Source organism: Ananas comosus, linkage group 7, assembly GCF_001540865.1.
Source record: "Ananas comosus cultivar F153 linkage group 7, ASM154086v1, whole genome shotgun sequence".
Classification (NCBI taxonomy): domain Eukaryota; kingdom Viridiplantae; phylum Streptophyta; class Magnoliopsida; order Poales; family Bromeliaceae; genus Ananas; species Ananas comosus.
Window position 1 is genome coordinate 6,294,658 of NC_033627.1, and position 20,869 is coordinate 6,315,526.

General features: G+C 42.7%; 1 protein-coding gene across 7 annotated transcripts in view; it reads right to left on the reverse strand.

Moving 5' to 3' along the window:
- Positions 1-20,869, reverse strand: part of LOC109712862 (insulin-degrading enzyme-like 1, peroxisomal) — a 107,471-nt gene that overhangs the window by 81,100 nt on the left and 5,502 nt on the right. For all 7 annotated transcript variants that reach the window (XR_002216988.1, XM_020236651.1, XM_020236650.1 and 4 more), the window contains one exon: positions 9,527-9,578. Coding sequence is in view for 6 of the 7 variants with exons in the window: in XM_020236651.1 (XP_020092240.1) it covers positions 9,527-9,578 (52 nt within the window). In the remaining variant the exon portion in view is untranslated. The remainder of the gene's footprint in view (positions 1-9,526; positions 9,579-20,869) is intronic.

Genomic DNA, 20,869 nt, shown 5'->3' on the forward strand with positions numbered 1-20,869 from the left:
AGCACGAAAAAAAAAAAGAGAGGTAAGCTTGGTTTTCAAGTGGGTCGAGCGTGCGCGCATATGTGAATTTTTCGACGTTTCGACGTTGAGGTTAGTATCGTAGTATAATTATTTTTTTGTTTAGACTCTTTTGATGGATTTTCATAGAAATTGAGAGTTGGAAACTTTTTTTTTAGGGTTATTTGCATACACGTCCCTACAAACATAGTGAATTACGGAAATATCCCTGCAAAACGGAAACTCCATAAATTGTCCCTGCAAAAGTCCTAAGTTATGCAGATATGTCCTTGCCGTCCAGATCTGTTAGAAATTTTTCGTCAACCACGATTAAAATACTTAACCATGGTTAAGTATAGTGTGAATTGACGTATTTACCCTTCTTCCTCTTCCTCCTCTTCCTCTTCCTTCTTCTTCGTCGCCGGCGAGGAGATGCGGCGGCGACGGTGGCGAACCCTCTTCCTTTTCCTCTTACCTCTTCCTCTTCTCCCTTTTTCTCCCTTCTTTCTTCTTCCTTCTTCCTTCTTCCTTCTTCCTCTTCCCTCTTCTTCGTCACCGGCGAGGGAGAAGAATCTCGTCGGGGTCGGTCTCGGAGGAAAGGCAGGCGAGTTTCTAGACGAAAAGCTCGAGGGCGTTGTTGTCAACGAGGGCGGCGACGAGGGCGTGTGCGGGGTCGTCGTGGTCACCGAGGACGTCGGCGTCGGTGAGGTCGGTGAGGAGGGAGACGACGTCGCCGGCGATGTCGGCGATGTTGTGGCCGAGGAGGCCGACAAGGGAGGGGACGGCGTTGAGGGCGACGAGCTCCGGGTAGAGCTCCGATGCTCGGCGTTCTTGCCTCTTCTTCGTCGCCGGCGAACCTAACCCCGCGCCGCCGCCGCCGCCGCCGCCGTCTGCTTCGATGGTCCGAAAAGGAAAAGAAAAAGAAGGGGAAGAAGAAAACTTTTGGAGGGATATATTTGTGAGGGTAAAATGGTCATTTCACGACTTCGCTGTTAAAAAACAAACAGCTCACTAACAGATGTTAACTGCAGGGACATATCTGCATAACTTGGGACTTTTGCAGGGACAACTTATGGAGTTTCGATTTTGCAGGGATATATCCGCAATTAGCTATGTTTGCAGGGAGCTGTATGCATTTGACCCTTTTTTTTAATACATTTTTGGAGTTGATTTTGTGTAATTTTGACGAGGAATTTTTTTCGAGTCACTCTAGGGTGTTATAGCTGTCGTTTAGGCTATGAGAGCAGTAACGTATCACCTCACTCTTCCGACTATCATATTGTTCCTTGGGTTTGCGGTGTAGGCGGGTTCTGTATTATCAAAATTGGCGGACTATCTTCTATGTCCATATTATTATTATTTAGAGAATAAGATGAACTGTCGACATAATTGAGATAATAATGGTATTTTTGACACCTTTCACTATTAGTGTTATGTGATATTGCCTTGGAGGCCAATAGAGAGTGATAGATATTGTGACACTATAACTGTATTTGGGACACTATGACAGTATTATTATCATCTGTTTGATCATCACATTTGACTACAGTCTGCATGCTATTTTGAGCTTGACACCAATACTATACTCGGTTAGGGTAGTGCCCCAAGAGTGCCACTCCGAAGGTCAGGCTATGAGATATTATTATGACATGGACCAGACAATAGCCTGCGTGGTAGTAAACCACTATAGATGGGTGTTGGACACGAGGCAGCGCAGGCTAGACCTGACTGTTGAGTCAGTCACTATGATTGGGTATTACTGCATTATTTGATTCAGTATCTAATTGATGCATGAAATATATGATTTACAGTTTTCAGTTATATTGTAGAGGCATGATAGTAGTTATTTTCAGCAATTATTCATATTAGTACCTGTTCATTTATACTGCTCAGTTTTTTACTATTTCTGCCTCTTATGGACCTAATGGTGTAGACCGTCGGCGTTATCAACTGTACCTATTAGGGACTATTGATTATAGTTCCCATACCCTCTTTATTAATATTTTATTTCAGAGCCTTCAACACCAGTGATTGATCGAGGTAAGGGGATCGCGGATAATTAATATCTTCTATCCTTTTTGTGCGTGTAGCTGGACCACCTATCAGTGTATATAGCGGCCTGTACAATATTTTGAGGTTTGGAGTGGCCAGAGGTATGTACCATTTTGAGGATTGGTGTGGTGATAATTGTATATCTACAGCGTTGCTATAGTACATAATTTTGATTCTACTTTGATACCTACTGTTGTTGGATTTAATAACCTTTTTGGACAAGTTTTGTTGACGCTTAGTATATATGAGGTGTGTCCTCGTGCATGCGGCCGGTCTATTGACGTAACTCGAGGTTCCGCTGTAATCCGAAGCGTGACAGGCTCTCTTTATGTTAGGGCGGTGATGGATCCCAAGTCATGGTGACTCATTGATGGTGTATATGCACCAAACTTGCAAACGATTGCTCTTAAATTATTTGGACATCCTAGTTCTTCTCCTTATTGTGAGAGGAATTAGAGTTCTTACTCTTTCATTGAAAATAAACAATTTAGCACCACAACGTGTGAAAGATTTAGTATATATTCACACTTATTTACATCTTTTGTCAAGAAGAAAGCCACAATATCAAGAAGGGCTTACTAAAATGTGGGATATCACGGGTGATAATTTTACTCTTTCAACAATATTGGCATTCTTGAATTGGCAAATCTCTCACTTGATGAACCAGAATTAGAGAAGTTTATGTCGATGAAGATCATAAAAATGAACAAGATGAAAAATAGATAGGAGTACCTTTTTTATTTTACCTTTTTTGGGCATAAGCAATATTTGATGGTAAAACATTTTGGCATTTTTTTGGATGATCTAAATAAATCATATTTGGTGGAGAGTATTTAATTTTAAAAATATTATGTTAACTTTCATTCTTATTGTTGGCATTCGATTAAATCGAATCGGGTGCGCCCATGATCGGGCTCAATCCAACGGTTATTATGTTATCTAATTGGATTAGGATTAATCTCGCTTTTAAATTGGAAAGCTATTTAGAGATAAAATCTAATCATATTAGGATAACAATTAATAACCGATTTGGCCTTAATCTCTTGCGCACCTATTAGGATTTTGGACTCCCTTATAAATATACGGGCGATCCCACATAAAACGATGAACGGAAAAAGAAAGAATAAGAAAACAAAAAGAGAAAAACCACATCCTCTATTAACCTATTATTCTAGAAGGACTTGAACGGTGGATTTGCGATCGTGCTCGTTTGTAATTCGATCCACCGCGAGTTCGGAGCGTTAGAAGACCTTCAAAGGACGATCCAAGGACACGTGAATCAACCTCTACGATCCGGGCTCATCGCGTTGTGGCGCGAATCGCTTCCGCAAAAAGGTACGAACGAATACTTCCGCTGCGTTCTACATTGGTATCAAAGACTTACTAGGTTGATTTCGTGCCCTATATCAACTCTTTAACGATATTGCATGCGTAAAATTAAATCTATTATAGTTTAGATTTTTTTCTTGCATGCTTATGGGCGTTAATGGCGGATTTTTCAAAAGTGGATATTTTTGCTTGCTTTTCTCACAACTTAAAGCACCTATATTGTACATTAGATCTACAAAGTTTGATTTAATTTGGTTTTCTATTTTATGAGAAAAACAAAACCCTAAATCGGAACTTTGGGGGTGGCTTGTTTGATGTGTGATGCATATCCCATTGTGAATCTTGCATGATTTGGAAGAGCTTCTCATAAGCTTTCCATTGATATATTTCTTGTAAGATTCGGAGTTCTAAATCATAAGTTATGAATTTTTGAAGTTTATTTTTTTTTTTTATAAAAAAAAAAATTTGTTCGTTGTAAACCACGCGGCTTGGAGTCGCGTGGGGGCGCACGCGCACCGGGCGTAAGCCGTGCGGACCGCACGATGGCCGCACGCCGCGCGCAGGCCACACGGGTGGCACTGGCGCGGCCAGCGCAGCCGCGTGCTGCCGCGGTGCGGGAGGCCGCTGCGAGCCACGCATGCTGGGCGGCCGCGCGCTGGCCTCATGCAGGCCGCGCGCAGGCCTCGCAGGCCGTGCATACGCGGGCCGCGCGGGTAGGGCATGGACCTTGCGGGCCACGCCCAGGCCGGCGCACGCGGGCCCGGGCGAGCCTCGCAGGCCACCGTGCTAGCCCCGCGCAGGCCGGGTGCAAGCGGGCCTGCTGGCTGCGCAGGCGAGCGGCGCCGTGAGGTGCGCCAACTATGCGCTACGCGGGCCGCGCGCGAGCAAGCGCGCGAGGGCCGCGCGCTGGCCCCGCGCAGGCCGTGAGCACAAGGGCCTTCTGGGCCGCGCTCGCAGCGCGGGCCACTTAGGTGCGCGGGCCGCGTGCTAGGGCCGGCCGTGCGTGCCAGGCCGCGAGCGGGTCCGCAGACTGCACGGGCCTGCAGAAATTTATTTTCTTTCGTTTTCTGCACCAATTTTTTAAATAAATAAATTTTTATTTTTAAGCATATTAGATGACTTAATATGCATTTGTGATATATGTTGCATGCATTTATTAAATTGATTCAATATGCTTTTGTGACATATTAGCATATTATAATGCCTTTTATGATGTATAGATAAAATGTTTAGGCATAATATGCATGCCTTGTCAAGTGGGAATCTTTTATTTTTGGTAAAGTAAATTATATGCTTTTACTCCCAAATATCTTGTGCATCTTAATTAAATAATTAAAAATCTTGACATATGGTGTGTGATGTGATTATGAGCATAGCGAAATTTTCCTTTACGCATCTATGATCTAATTTTTAATTTATTTAATTAGAGATGCGGCAAAATTGAATACATGTATCGTGTACTAATCACATTTAATGATAGCTTCTAGGGCAAAATTTTCTTTACAATTGATCCATTCCGACATTTGTGACCCAATGAGTGTGAGGGCAAGACATGGTGCTTTTTACTTCATCATATTTATAGATGACCATACGTACTTCGGTCATGTTTATCAGATGTCCCACAAGTCTGAAGCATTGGATTGTTTTAGACGTTATATTAATGAGGTTGAGAATCAGTTAAATATGAATATTAAAATCTTAAGAACTGATCGAGGCCGCGAGTATCTATCAGAACAATTCAAAGAATTGTGTGATGAAAAGGGAATAATCAGACAGCTGACAATTCCTAGCATTCCGCAGCAAAATGGTGTAGCGGAGAGAAGAAATTGCGCCTTACTTGACATGGTTAGGTCAATGATGGCGCAAGCAAATTTGCCTATCTTCTTTTGGGGAGACGCATTGTTAACTACTGCCTACATTCTTAATCGTGTACCCTCCAAAACAGTACCTTCCACCCCTTATGAATTATGGACAGGCAGGAAATCAAATTTGGAGCACCTGTGTCCTTGGGGTTCGACAGCTAATGTACACAACACTTCTCACAAGCATGAGAAGTTGGGTCCTAGAGGAAAGAAGTATCTTTATAAGATACCCTGAACACTCTAAGGCAAGGTTTTAAGTGCCGCCCGTGACGAGCGGCACGGAAGCGTGCCGTACCGTGCCCCCAAGAAGGGGGCACGGTACAGGGGGGGTCTCGGACCCCCCCTCTGTCTCGCGGCACGCACATACGTGCCGCTCGAGACAAAGCGGCACGCAGGTGCGTGCCGGCGGCACGTACCGTGCGTGCCGCTTTTTTTTTTCTTTTTTTCATTTTTTTTTCCTTTTTGGCTTTTTTTTTGGCTTTTTTTTTTCTTTTGTTCTCTGGGGTATCGAGTCCCTCTCGGACCACTTATATTGTCTTTTTAATTGATATATCCGATCCATACCGCGGGGGGCTACGGGCTCGAGCCTGTCGGCCTGAGCCCTCCGCTTCCACCACAGACATCCATTTTTTTTTCGCAAAATATTTTTTCAAAATTTGTCGCACCGCGAAGCTTTCAGTGAATCAAGAGAACAAAAATCGATCTCCTAAACAAATTTTGATAAGATATTTTTAAAAAGAACAAAAAATATGGATGTAAAATCGGGAATATATGACTTTCTCACAATACCAGCAATATTTATATCAATATTGTCAAATAAATCTTGTATCTTCATATGACAATATTCTATATGATCAAACGCGACGATCTATGTCGAATTAAGCAGTCATCTCTATATAAAGATGTAAATTTAAATAATTATTATACTTGTGAAGGATAAGGTGAATCGGATTCCATATGCTAGTGCGGTCGGGAGCCTAATATATGCTATGATGTGTATTCGGCCTGATATATGCTATGCTATGGGGTTAGCCATTTTCAGTCCAATCTGGGATTGGACCACTCCGAGGCAATTGCGCAGAAGTAAATAATCCTGGAACACATTTCTACGAGTCGCATGGTTGCAGATTCTCTGAGTAAGCTTATTATTAGAGAATCCTTTTGGCTCATGGACTCCGTAGAATTTGATTGTGTAGACAGTCGATTATTTTTGGTTATTTAATTACAAATTATGATTGTGGCAAAGATATTTGGTAAAATTAGTACACGTTCATATATTTCCTATATTGTTATTGAACGGATTGATAGTATGTCGCAGGCCGATTGGCCCTCTCACGCGGGCAATCATACTTTTCGACGTTGTAGAAAGCGAGCGAAAATTGAAGGATTAATGGAAGCCGCCTTGGTTGGCACCAAGATAAGGTCATTAATAAGACCGCATACGAATAGTCCCACGAATCGTATGGCCTGTATATTAAGAGTCGGATGTGAGCTTACCGTTTGGCGCTTGAGATAGCGAGCAAATGAAGAACTCAGGCTAGACACTCCGGGAGTGTCTGCGCTAAGATCCGTATGACATTGAGAAAGACATACGCTTATTGAGATTCTCTGTCATAGCATGTATTTCATACTACATGTGCTGGGCGACCAAATAAAGAAGAGTGAATGGATCCCTGCTTCCTCATCGTGTGAGTTCTTACGGGCATCATTTTGAGACAATGTCCTAGATATGTTAGATGCCCTTAGTGACTTTTGACTATGTCATTAAGTGAAAGAATTGATGTTGCTACTTTGGCATGTTTCCTACGGCTATGAGTGATGCAGCTTTACGGGGCATTGCTTGGAAAGCAATCAGTTCCCAACTCAGTGGCATGAGGCCTCAAGGAAGACTAGTTGAATTACATTCAGACACTTTGACTCATTGTCGACAGGTTGTGTCGCTTCAGGATAGCGAAACAATCATAAGTATAGTGTCATATTGTGCGCAACAGAGGTTAGCATGGCTCTTTGAGAGATTAGAAATGCTGAACCTAATGTAATTCAATGGTCTAGGGCATCACGAGTCTAATATTTCTTTTTGAGGGTTGATGTCTCTATGCTGGCCGTATACTGTTTCTAGTATAGCGCTCCCAAAATGCAGGTTGACTCGGTGGTCGCACTGTTCATTTTTCTGTATGAATAGAATTAATAGTGGTGTAATGTTGAGGAAGTGGTTACGATGGCATCGCTCCCGTCATGTGCGAGTGGGAGATGTTGGCATTCGGTTAATCGAATCGGGTGTGCCCATGATCGGTCTCGATCCGACGATTATTATGTTATCTAATTGGATTAAGATTAATCTCGCTTTTAAATTGGAAAGCTATTTAGAGATAAAATCTAATCATATTAGGATAACAATTAATAACCGATTTGGTCTTATCTCTTGCGCACCTATTAGGATTTTGGAATCCTTTATAAATATACGAGCGATCCCACATAAAACGATAAACGGAAAAAGAAAGAGAATAAGAAAACAAAAAGAGAAAAACCACATCCTCCATTAACCTATTATTCTAAAGGGACTTGAACGGTGGATTTGCGATCGTGCTCGTTTGTAGTTCGATCCACCGCGAGTTCGGAGCGTTAGAAGACCTTCAAAGGACGATCCAAGGACACGTGAATCAACCTCTACGATCCGGGCTCGTCGCGTTGTGGCGCGAATTGCTTCCGCAAAAAGGTACGAACGAATACTTCCGCTGCGTTCTACACTTATAAAAAAATATATATATATTTTTTTGCAAAATTAATATATTATATTTTAATGAATACGTATTGTTATACTAAAAAATATTATATTTTATTATTCGTGTCCATGTCCTTATATTTTGAAATTTGCCAGCCGTGTCCGAGTCGTGTCGTGTCCCATGTCCGTGTCCATGACATAAATAGGCATTAGGCAATTGGTTGACTAGAGAAGAATCTTCACTCTGCTTCTAGCATACCTTTATTGAGACTTCAACATAGTACAAGTAGACGAACTTCTATAGAGGTCATAGAATGATCTTAAGAAGAGATAACCCCATGAGATGAAAATGTCAATTGTTGAATATGAATATCAAAAAAACACCATTTCCTGTTAGCTTATAAGCTTTTGGAGAAAAACAATTGTTTCACATTCTTTAACGTAGTACGAGAGTAGGAGCGAGTTCGAATCCCATCAGGCTTCTAGCTTAATTAATTTCCTCCCATTTAATTTAAATCTACGTCTTAAGCCTATCAAAGGCCTATAAAATAGCACGACTCAAAATTTCCATCAAATAGATCCCTCAAATTTCCTCCACTTGATAGTTCATAATATGAAAAATCATAGTCATCTTAAATCAATTCTAAATACAAATTGTAATTTCTAACTTCTAACATAACAAAAGAGAAGCATCGCCTATAACATTGATACCAACCTTTATGGCAATGCATGCGTATTCATCAATATAACTTTCTTTATGCCTAGTAGTGTACGAAAAGGCTAAGTTACTAAAACTGTACCACCACAATCGTAATGGAGCATGAACAAATATTTGTTCATGACTAATAAATATGCTCCGCAAAAACAAAATTATCTCAATGCGTGGTGCACTCATAAAAATCAGTTTATCTATCATAAGCAACGAATCTTTGGTGACAACTCATCAAGGGGCCCACATTTCTATTTTTATTTCTGATCAAAGTAGACCTCAGAGCTGGTAATACACTATAAACCAGCATCTAGTTTTCGAATAAATATCTAGTACACTCTTTCTCCTCTTTTCTAACTCAATAGATATCTAGAGAAGTTAACCTTATCAGTACAGTGATATCTAGAGAAGTTAACCTTATCAGTACAGTTCAAAGTCATATTTCAGTCCTAAACCTATGATAAGTTACCACAAGGTCATAAACAATGCAATCCCACACAAACAATAGTGAATTTATCAACACAATGGATTGAAATAAAGCATTAAAACCATATAACTACATAAGAGCACAACTTTTCAGATAATGCAACATTTTAGCCATGAGGCAAGGTTAGATCTACACATGAATAAATGGATTAATGGACAAATATGATGAGTCCTTCCATCAATCCAACATATCATATACATTTCGTCTATGATGGCAAATTACCAAAACTTCTTAGTACATACTATCTGGATGTAAAAATAAACGATGCTTTCTAGAAAATAAACTAAGTTATGTGACGGTAAGAAAAGAATAAGGATTAGAAATTAGAACTAGACATCAAATCACTTAAGAAGTCATCAAATACTCACCAGTACTGAATTTATGATATGGATGGTCCTTTGAACATAGATGCTTTTGAAGCTGAAAATATCAAAACATAGAAAAGCTGAAGAAAAAACAAAAGAATAGCAGGACTGCAGGAGAACACAAAGCAAGTGGCAATAATAACATCTATTCTATAGACACAACACAGCCAAAATGGCACACTTGATAACTACAAGAGGAACCAAGGAGGACCATGTGATCAAGGATTTCAGTAACTGTAATAATAAGGGACTGAATTGCAATATTACTTTTATTATAAAAGTAAGCCAAGTTCCACAATTAAGTTTTTGGTCTCTGCGGGACTCTTGCTCATGGGCACTTGTTTGTAAGGTCCAATGATCGTTCTCATAATTTCTGGGGATTTTGAAGTTTTCCGGTGAAACTGTGAAAATTCAAAAAATTGACCACCTTGCAATCAGGTTATTATTTTATATAAACTTTTCCACAATTTTTGGAAATGAAAAATCCGATATGCAAGTTCACTCAGAGACGAACGTTTAAAGTCAAGTTTCGTGGCAATTGGAATTTTGAGCACGAAATTACGGGTTTCCAAAGTCGGCGGCACTACACGTGCAGTCTGCTGCAGAAAACTGGCCGCTTCGCATACGAAATGCAATTTCTTGTAGATTATTCAACGGAATTCAAAATTTAAAGTCTCTGGATATCTACAGTTAGAGATAAACACGCTGAATCAAGTTCCAGCAAAATTGGAATTTTTGTTGCGACCTGAAGTTGCCTTTCATGCGCAGTTTTGGAGGACTGCGGCTGAAACCCAACAATTTCGAGAGCTTTTGTGCATTTTCGCCACGGAATGAGGGGCTTGCCCGCGATGTGCTGTGAGAGAGGTCAAGTCCAAGAACTGTCGCGCAATACTGGCATGACCCAAATCTCTAGATTGGTCGGTTTAACCCCAGCCGCAGTTTTCAACACAAACCGATTTTTTCTCTGGTTTGATCTCTTCTATTCCCTTCAAATCCTCTCTCTTGAACCCTCACTTCCGCCATCCCTTACCGTACGAGAGTCATCCCAGCCACCACCGGCCAATTTGGAGAGATCGTGTAATATACCGAGAATTCGGAAAATAAATATCGAACTTTAGTCAAATTGACCAAAGTGCGAGGATGGTACACTTCGGAAAATCCGAAGGTGTTAAAATGATCAAAAGTGCATTGTGAAAGATTTTCGAGAGCTAAAGAATCAAAAATCTGCATTCTGCAGGTTTTGTGCTCTCGGGGACCGGTCCCTGGTGGGAGAGACCGGTCCCCGAACACGTGAAAATTGAGAAAGCTGAAAAATCGGCTAAGTCCCAAAAAACCAGCTCTCGGGAACCGGTCCCTGCGGGGAAAGACCGGTCCCCGAGAGACCGGTCCACCAGAGAGAGACCGGTTGCATCAGGCTGGAGCTCTGCCAGCTTCGGCGAGAGCTCTCTGGGACCGGTCCCAAGTCGGGGAGACCGATCCCCGAACACGAAAATTGCCCAGTTTGGGCAGTTCAATAAAGTGAAAATTGAGGGACTTATTTGCATTTATGCAACCCAATGATTATGTAGAGGGCTATGAGGGCTTTTTCCTCTCATTCTCTCCCTCTCACACCCTCTCTCCTCTCTCCTCTCTTTCTCTCTCTAGAAGACAAGGAGAAGAAAAAAAGAAAAGGAAAGAAAGGAAAAGAAGAAAAGGAGAAGGAAGGTGAAGAAGAAGCTAAGGAGTAGAGCTACTTCCTCTGCTTCCTCTTTGGAGCAACCTAGGAGCAAGCTTAGAGGTAAGCTTGAACCCTATTCATGGTAAAACCCTAGAATGTGAACCAAGTGACCTAGAAATAGTTTTAATAGAACCTTTTGTGTATTTGAAGCTTTCTTTTGCTTCTTTAAGAGATCAAAATCATGGTTTGGGTGTATGTGATGAAGCTTAGAGGTGAGCTTCACCCCTCTCATGGTAGAATCCAAACTAGGGTTTAGATTGAGCTAAGGATGATTTTTATATAGTCTCTAGAGTAAATTGAAGCTTCTTTTGCGTCCTAATGAGATCAAACCCTAGGTTTTGATGTGGGTTAAGCTAGGGCACCCAAATTTGGGGCTTTTGCTTGTAAAGATTCTAAAATAAAATTGACCCTCTAGAAACCTAATTTTGGGTATTTTCGACGCGTTAGTGCGCTCGGATTGACGTTACGAAAAGCCAATGTAAAGATATAAGCGAAATAGCCTAATAGGGCTTCGTTTTGCCGCAGGTGACGAACTAGGAATCTAAAAATCCCAAAAAAATCATTGTAGCATTCTAGTACGCCTACGAGGTGGGTGGTGCTATCCAAACTTGTTGGAATTCCTTCTATGCCTAATGTATCATTCAATTAAGCATATGTTTATATTGTTGCATGCATTATAGGGTAGATGTGATGTTATATATATGTGAATGTTGCATGATGTGAGTACACGTGCTATTTGAAATGTTTGAGAACCTATTCAACCCTATATGTATGAATGAGAATATAATGTGAGCGTCCAATGAGATGAAAGAACAAAGTGACACAATAAAATATAGATCGAGTGGCATCCGACAATGTAAAGTAATGTGACACTAGAGTTAGTGTGTGGCATCAAAGATAAATGTGACACAAAGAACAATGACAATGATTAGAGACAAGTGAAGAAAATGAAAGTGGCATAAAGAACGAGTAAAGTTAAAGAACAATGAGTGCTAGAGTTAGCAAAATAAAGTGATGTAAAGAACACTAGAGTTAGTGTATTGACATGGTCAAAGATAAAGAATGCAAAGAACATGAGATTGACACGATGACATTCAACCTTAGAGCTAAGGGTCATTTGTGCATAATTCCTTAGAGTTAAGGAACAGATTGAACTGAATATCCTTAGAGTTAAGGATTGATCATACTCGCTATAAGTCCTTACTCGATGGTGGTCGCTCCCCCTCAGGCGATGCGCTCCGGAGTTTGTCATCACTGGGTTGAGTTACTCAGAGGACGGTCCTAGCGGGAGGAAGCTACGAGCCCACGATCATGGATTTGAGTTGTGAGTTAATGAGGCGATACCCCCGGGTTAGCCTTGAGATTGAACAAAAAACAAAGAACATCGACCATGCATTCTTCATGAATTTATATTGAGCATCTTATTGATAGCATTGTTCAGGCATATTAGTTGCATTTGTATAGTTGGCTACTTATCTGCTTATTCTTTCTATTATGCCTGAGTTAGTCCTAGTGGGAAAGTCGGTGAGATTGGGGCCGAACCCACTGGGAATTTTGTTGTAATTCTCACCCCACTATTCCATAGAGCCAGGACCGAGCGAGCCGGCGAACGACCGCGGTAAAGGTATCGCGCCATAGATAGTGACTACCAAGTCGGGTTTACATTTTGTAGTAGCATTCCCTTACTTCATCTTTTGTATTTGATGAATTGAGATGTAAAAGAAAAAGAATGTAATGTTTATCTCGAGGAGAATGTGATGTAAAAAGAAATGATGAAAAGTATATAAAGAACTATGAATGCAATGTATGTGATCAAAAGAGAATCATAGTACTTGTGTAGATGTTTAGTTTCCTTTCTTTCACTCATGTCTATTGCTTACCCTCGTGTAAGCCTTTTGTGTATGTTTCCGCTGATGCTTTTCTCTATTTGAAAATGTACAGGTGATGAGCCTTAGGCAGACAGGGGAAACTTTGCCCGTTCGGCGTCTATTGACGTGCCCGGGCCGGCCCAAATTGGTATCGGTCCCGAGGCGTGACAGATCGGCTCCAAAAGATCCAACCAACCTCGAGAATCCGACTGATCTCTCGTCTTTTCTCCATCTCTCAGTTTCTTTTTGACCGATCACCAGCCAGCAGCGAGATCCCGTCGCTGGCCAACTTCTCCAACAACCTTCGTGTTTCTTCGGTGACCTCTTTAACTACAACCGAAGCAACCTTTCGCTGCCTTTCCTTTGCTACGGCTAGGTTCTTGGAGATTGGCCGAGATCTCCTTCGACTTGTCGGATTGTGAACTCCAACAACTAGCAACCTTGCACAAGCTCTCTCGCTGTCCAGAGCAAGGATTTAAGTGTCGTGGCATGGGGTCGTGCCGAAAACTTACTGGCACGGTACGGCACGGTGCGTGCCGAGCCGTGCCGATGCATGCCGGTCAAAAAAATTCTTGTGTGCCGACACATACTAGCATGAAATATTTATTTTCTTTAGCAACAAAATATTCTAACTATTTATTATATCTTTTTATCACATCTTTTGAACTTTATTGAGGAAATTACTTACTAATTTAAAGAATAGAGGGTTTTGAATTGTGCCATCGGCACAGGGTCTGTATCGTGCCGGTATCTTGTTGGCACGGTATGGCACGGTGGATACGGCCCGTGCCGACGGGCACTTAAAACCTTGGTCCAGAGACAAGTTGCACCAAATTTTGAGCGATTGGGTCCTCATATATTCCTAAGCGAAGTCGATCGTGGAGCGTCCCGCGAAGCTGCCACACGGACGCAAGTTCAGCCATGCGGCTGAGTGCATCAGCCACGCGGTTTTCCTTCCAGGCTTGTATTGTATTTCCATGTCGAACTCTGCGGCTCCGCCAGGAAATCATGCCACCTCATTTTCTTAGGCGACAGTTTCTTCTGCGATTGGAAGTAGCTAGTGGCGACACTATCTATTCGCACCACGAACTTGCTCCCAAGCAAGGATTTAACTGTCGTGGCACGGGGTCGTGCCGGAAACTTGCCGGCACGGGGTCGTGCCGGAAACTTGCCGGCACGGTACGACACAATGCATACCAAGCCATGCCGATGCGTGCGGGTCAAAAAAATTCTAGTGTGCCGACACATAATAGCATGAAATATTTATTTTCTTTAGCAACAAAATATTCTAACTATTTATTATGTCTTTTTATCACATCTTTTGAACTTTATTGACAAAATTACTTACTAATTTACAGAATAGAGGGTTTTGAGCTGTGTCATCGGCACGGGGTCTGTATCGTGCCGGTATCTTGTTGGCACGGTACGGCACGATGGATACGGCCCGTGCCGACGGGCATTTAAAACCTCGCTCCCAAGCAAATGGTGCCACCAAGTTCGCAAACAATGCACCGCAGTGGTCATCTCCTTCTCCTGGACTATGTAGCATCGCTCAATGTCATTGAGCTTGCGGCTTTCGTAGGCGACAGGGTGTCCATCCTACACGAGGACACCGCCAATGGCAAAGTTTAAGGCATCAGTGTGTACCTCAAAGGTGCGACTGTAGTCAGGTAGCACAGCACTGGATCCCCTGTCACCGCCCACTTGAGATCCTCGAATGCCTCCGCACATCGAGAAGTCCAAACCAACGAGTGGTTCTCCTTCAGCGGATCCGTCAACGAGGCTGCTCTGGCAGAGTAGCCCGCAATGAAGCGGCGGTAGTAGTTGACGAGCCCAAGGAAAGACCGCAACTTAGACACCGTCGTTGGGGTCTTCCATTCGCAAATGTCTCGAACCTTCCGCTGGTCCTTGCGAATCAGGCCTTGGCCTATCCAGTGGCCAACGAAGTACACCTCTTCTTGGAAGACGGTTCGCAAGTGCTCAATGTGCTCCTCTAAGGTGTTGTTGTATACCACGATGTCGTCGAGGTAGGGATGAAATAGCATGTTCATGAGCGTGCAAAACAAAGGCCTCGTACCTCGTCACGCACGTAGTCTTTTCATCCTCTTATTCCGCAATCCACACTTAATAGTACCCAAAGCGAAGGTCGAGTTTGGTGAAATACTTCACTCCGCCCAACGAGTCGAAGAGATCTACAACCAAAGGAATAGAGTACTTGATTTTTACTGTTACCTTGTTGAGCACCTTATAATCGATACAAAGCCGCAGGCTTCCGTCACTTTTCCGCTAGAACAAAACTGATGCTCCATAGGGTGCTTTCGACGGTCGAACAAAACCTACATCAAGGAGCTCCTTCAACTGCCTCTGCAACTCCTAGAGCTCTGGTGGGCCATTCTATATGGCGCTTTCGCTGGCGATATGGCTCCTGGCTCTAGCTCGATGGCATGATCCACCTCCCGCCTTGGTGGAAGTTGCTTAGACAACTCTTTTGGCATGACATCCTAGAAATTTGCCAAGACCACCTCAATCTCCGTCGGAAGGCCCTCCTCCTCAAGGCCCTCGTCACTCACTTCGTGGATGGCCCCAAGGTAAGTCATCTCGCCGCAATTCACACCCCTTCGCAACTACAAGACAAAGAGGATCTGGGGCTTACCATGTTCTCCTGGCTAGCTAGCACTATACATGGGGCCGCCTCCTCCATGATGCTGAGGGCCTCAAGGTGTGGCATCAGGACCACCTTCAACAAAGCCAAAAAGTCCATACCTAGTATGACTTGAAAGTCGTCGATGGGTGCAGCGGTGAAGTTTGCGGTGCCTCTCCAAGGTCCCACCGCAATGGCCACGCCCTTGGCCACGCCCGCAACAGGTTGCGCCTCAGAGTTGACGGCCTTGATCCTGCTTGCGTCCTTCTCAAGGTGAAGGCCTGTTCGCTTCACCTCCACCTCGACGATGAAGTTGTGAGTGGCTCTTGTGTCCACCAACGCTCATGTGTTGAGGTTCACATCGATGTACAAGAATTCCTTATTGATGGGCTTGTTGCTGCTTGCCAGTCCCTGAACCACGTTGACGAGCCTGAGCGCACCTATCTTCGTCGGTTCCACATAGCCCTCGCCCTGCTCGGCCTAGACAGCATTCACCAACCTTTTCTTTGGGCAATCCCTCACCCAATAAATCTCGCTGCAAACATAACATGTCAATTTCTTTGGCGGCGGAACAGGACCCCTCTCGCAGTCCCTGCGCTCATTCTGATCGTGGCAGTCTTAGTGTCTTACCCACCTTTAACCTTGCTCTCTTTGGGTGCCTTACTGCGAGATGGATCAACCCTCTCGTACTTAAGCAGTTTCTCCGCCAAGGCGATTGCGAAGCCTACGTCCTTCACATCGCGCCCCACAAGCTCTTTGTTTACCCAAGGTTGGAGCTCGTCAAGGAAAAAGAATAAGCAATCTTCCTCTACCATGTTGGTGATAGATAGCATCAACTTGGAGTATTCCTTGACATATTCCTTGAGCATCCCGGTGTGTTTGAGCCGTCGTAGTTGCCTCGCAAGGTATTCGACGTGCTCGGTGTAGAAATATGCCTTGAGCTCGCACACAAAGTCCTCCCATGTCTTCGGGTTGCATTGGCCTTTCTCGACCTCTACAAAACGCCGACACCACCACAGCATCACATCGTCCGCAAGGTACATGGATGCTTTCTGAACTTTTTCCTCATCGTTGTCCAGTCGCAGCGACTTGATGTAGCGCTCTATGTGCCATAAAAAGTTGTCGATCTCCTCGTCGCGAGTACCTCTGAAATTTTGAGGCTCAAAGATACGTACCTTCAAAACAAGCTCTCTTTGTGGTTCATGCGCACGCACCACCACTTTCTCAAGGATCGTTACTCACGTCTTGAGGTCCTTGACCTCATCAACTCGAACAACAAGTTCCTCAATCAGCTTCTTTTGATCCTCGTCACGACGAGTCATGTTACCCCGACTGAAGCTTTTCGAGTTCGATTCGGAAGGTCGCCATGGCAATAGCAATGCTTTGCTTCATACTGCAGACTTCATCATTAAATGAGTTAAAAGATTCAACAATTTTGGTCCTATTTTCAACATGATGCCCACCAACAGCGCAAGAGGTCCTCCAACGGTGGCCCGCAGTTCCTTGCTTTTGCCCTGCTTGGAGGGCTGCCTTGGAGGATTACCCGCAGCGTCGATAACTCCCGCATCGGATGTTGACATGGTTCCTTGCTCAAATCTGGCTCTGATACCAACTGTCACAAACTTAGCATTTTTGCTCGCAAAACCCGTAAGGCGCCTGCCTTTGCGCATTTCTTCGCAAAGATGGACAAGCCTTTGTCCCTATTGCTAGCCCGGACCTTCGCGTCCTCCGACTAAGCATGCCAAGGAAAGAAAAGAGAGAGATAGAGGGTAATCAAGAAAACTAAGTACTCTCAATTACTCAGAAAAGAGGATTACAATACATACACATTTCTTATGCTTTGGCCTTACCCACACCCACTATTTATAGGCCTAGAGATACAATGAATTTAGCCACCATAACTAACCCACTAACTCACCCATTAATAAACATAATGAGCCCTCATAAAAGTTAGCCCAAGAGTCTCTCCTATGGCTCATGGCAGTTTTTTTCCTAAGGGATACTGGGGCATAATGGCAACAGTTTTACAACCCTCTACGTTCCCAAAGTAGGCTGGATTCGGGTTTCATTGACAACCTGATTCGACCCACTTCAACTTGCGGAGTTAGGCTAGGGACCGGGCTACGCAAAATTTTTCCAAGTCCCTGACACGCTGCTCGTGGCTGGTTTAGGGAGTGCTCATGTTGTCTCTTAGTACCCGACAAGCGTTAGCCTGACATCGATTAAGCCCAAAGAGGCTGATGTGTGCTTGTGCTGTCCCTTAAGCGAAAATCGGTGAATTTCAAGATTTCGGCTACTTTCATTCGCTAGGGCCGTTTAGCGACACTCCGTATGCAAGTGGGATTATATGTCGCTGTTCCGCCTAACCAAAATTGTGGGTAAAGGACTACAAGGGCTGATTGGAAGATTACCGCATTCCCGACGCCAAAATGGCAAAATTTCAAAAAAATCGAGATCGTCTTGGGCATGCCGCGGATTGCAATTGTACAAGATGATGTATTACTGCCCAGCACAATTAGAGGGTGTGTTGGGAGTGCCATGGGGTTAACGTGGGTTGCATACGCATTTCAACACCAAAGTGCTGCCAGAAAATTGATTTCAGGCCGTTATGGTTAAAGCAATTAGCATAGAGCCCCGACTGGATTTATTAGTGGCCAAGACTTTGTTAGCATCGTGCTGCATGAAAATTTAGTCCCTCAGTACTAAATGCGATTGAGTTGCTTTCCGAAAACAATAAATAGCAGTTTCAAGGCCTTTCGGAGATTTTCAGTGCCTTTTAGGGTGAAATTTCGCTGTTGCAAGGCACTAAGGATGCACTCGAACTCCGGAACTCATATGAGGTCCCAAAGGACCCTCACTGATCACAACCAGTAGAGAGATGATTTGTATAGTGTTGCTAGTTCCCACGCCAAAAACTGTGAAAAATGATACCCGTTTGAGTCTTTTGACGTAGTTTGATGTCGAAAGGCTTTGTCATCACGTACTTACTGTACAGCTGCCCCAACTCCCAAATAGGCGCATTTTGGGACAACGTAGGGGCTGTTTGGATAGCAAGGACTTGGTTAGTTAGCCGGGTAGTGGTTACAAAGGTCAGGAATAGTTTCAAGGGTCCTGGTACTTTACCGATGCCCTAATTGCGCCGAGATTGGTTATTCTGATATTAGGACTGATTTGGGTTGTACTCATTGTTGGTTAGGTCCAGGTGGCTCATAGTTGTAGTGGACTTGCGACAAGCGAGTGCTCCACTTACTTTAGAGCATAGACGGGTGCTTTCGATCCAATATTTGGTATAGTTTTACTGGCTTGGTTTCTCTCGCACTTTTCTTATTACTCCTTTATTCTGCATGTTTGAGTAGCTATCGTACTTGTTTTACTATTTGGCTTCCCCTAGTATATCTTGGTAGACATATTCATCGGATTATAATTACAGGACATAATTGATAGTTACTCTAGTTATGACTGGTCGCCTATCTTTGGATGATATTGCCTCATAATCTCTTTGACACATAATTGATTCACGATCTCTACACAGTGTATATTGTTATTTGATCTTGACAATCCATGAGATTGACCCTGTTTGGGTTCTTGACATTCTATAAGAGTATTTGGGACTTTTTACTATCACCTGTTAACTACAAGATTGCATGAACATAATCACATTATGCTCACTACGACTCATTGCGCATTTCACGTACACTGGCAGTCTGATCAACCTCATAGGTGTTCTTTTTCAGAAAAATGGTCGAACTCCGACCCGTAAACTGTTCGGCATACCAACAATGGTCTAGCCTGAGGTACGAGTTATATGCCAAACTCATTGAGGTCAGATGTGGTATTAGCCTCAGGTCCTCGAGACCAAAAGTGACACAAATTGGGTAGATATATTTGGGTGACATATTCACAGTTGATGCATACTTTTATTTGAGTAGTTTAATATTTACTGTTCATTCCAGTTATTTATGTCATGCTCTTTTCAGTTACATGTGCTTCATCTTGTATCTATTCATCCAGTTATTACATTATTTGTTACCCTTTTTCCATTGACTAGTTAGTACAGCTTGCCTTTGTCGACCCGTCGTACCCACTAGGAGACGTTTTATACGTTTCTCAACCTACCAATATTTATAGTTAACACTGCGGGTGTAGCTCCGGATGCATCATGAGGACATGCAGCTAGCTATGTGTCCCAGTTTTGGCCTCTAGCAATGGAAACTCTTCTCCTTCCTCTTCCTCTTTCTCTCTCTCCTTCATATTAATTTTGAACCCATCTCCACTAATCCATGATAAGTGTTGCTTCGCCCATACCAAACGCGTGTTGCTTTTCCATTCAATTTTCTCTATATTTTTTTTTTTTACTCAAAAGAAAAGATTTAGGAGAAAATGAGTGAGAAAGAAGGTTGTTACAATGGTTGAATGGGTTATATTTTACAAAGGAAGAAGATGAGGAAGAAGATGAACATTGAAAATTTTTTAGCGGGACAGTTCTGCACGATTATAGCTATTGTAGCTTTTGGAGGGACATATTTGTGATGGCAAAAAAGTCATTTCACTTATCTGCTGTTAAAAAATAAACGGTGCTTTAACAGTAACAAACCAGAGCGACATATTTGAAAACATCTGAACTTTTACAGAGACAATATATAAAAGTTAAACTTTGTAGGGATATATTTGCAATTCACTATGTTTGCAGAGGCCTATATGAAAATAACCTTAATAGTAATTTGGTTGTGGATGTTGAATAACTAGTTCACTAGTTAAATAATTGTAAGATGTCTCAAATGATTTTATGTTGAACTATGTTTAATGTTTCTGATGATGTCAAAGAATTTTATAAAATAGAGGTTTCAAATAATTTCTTGCGAGGAATTAGTAGTGTTTAAAATGAAGGTTTTGTTTGATGTATGCTTGTGGGGAATAAGATGAAACTTCATCCTGTTTATCATATTGTTTATTTTCATGCTTCGAATGTTGTTTTGGATTGAGTGTTTTACTATTGTTGATGGACTTGTAAAACTTTGATTGTATTATAGCGCGATGTCTTACATGCACAGGAAAAACTCTTTCTGTGTGGCCAGAGAACCTTTTTTATATGTGGCAGGTCTATTCATGCTCTTTTTAGA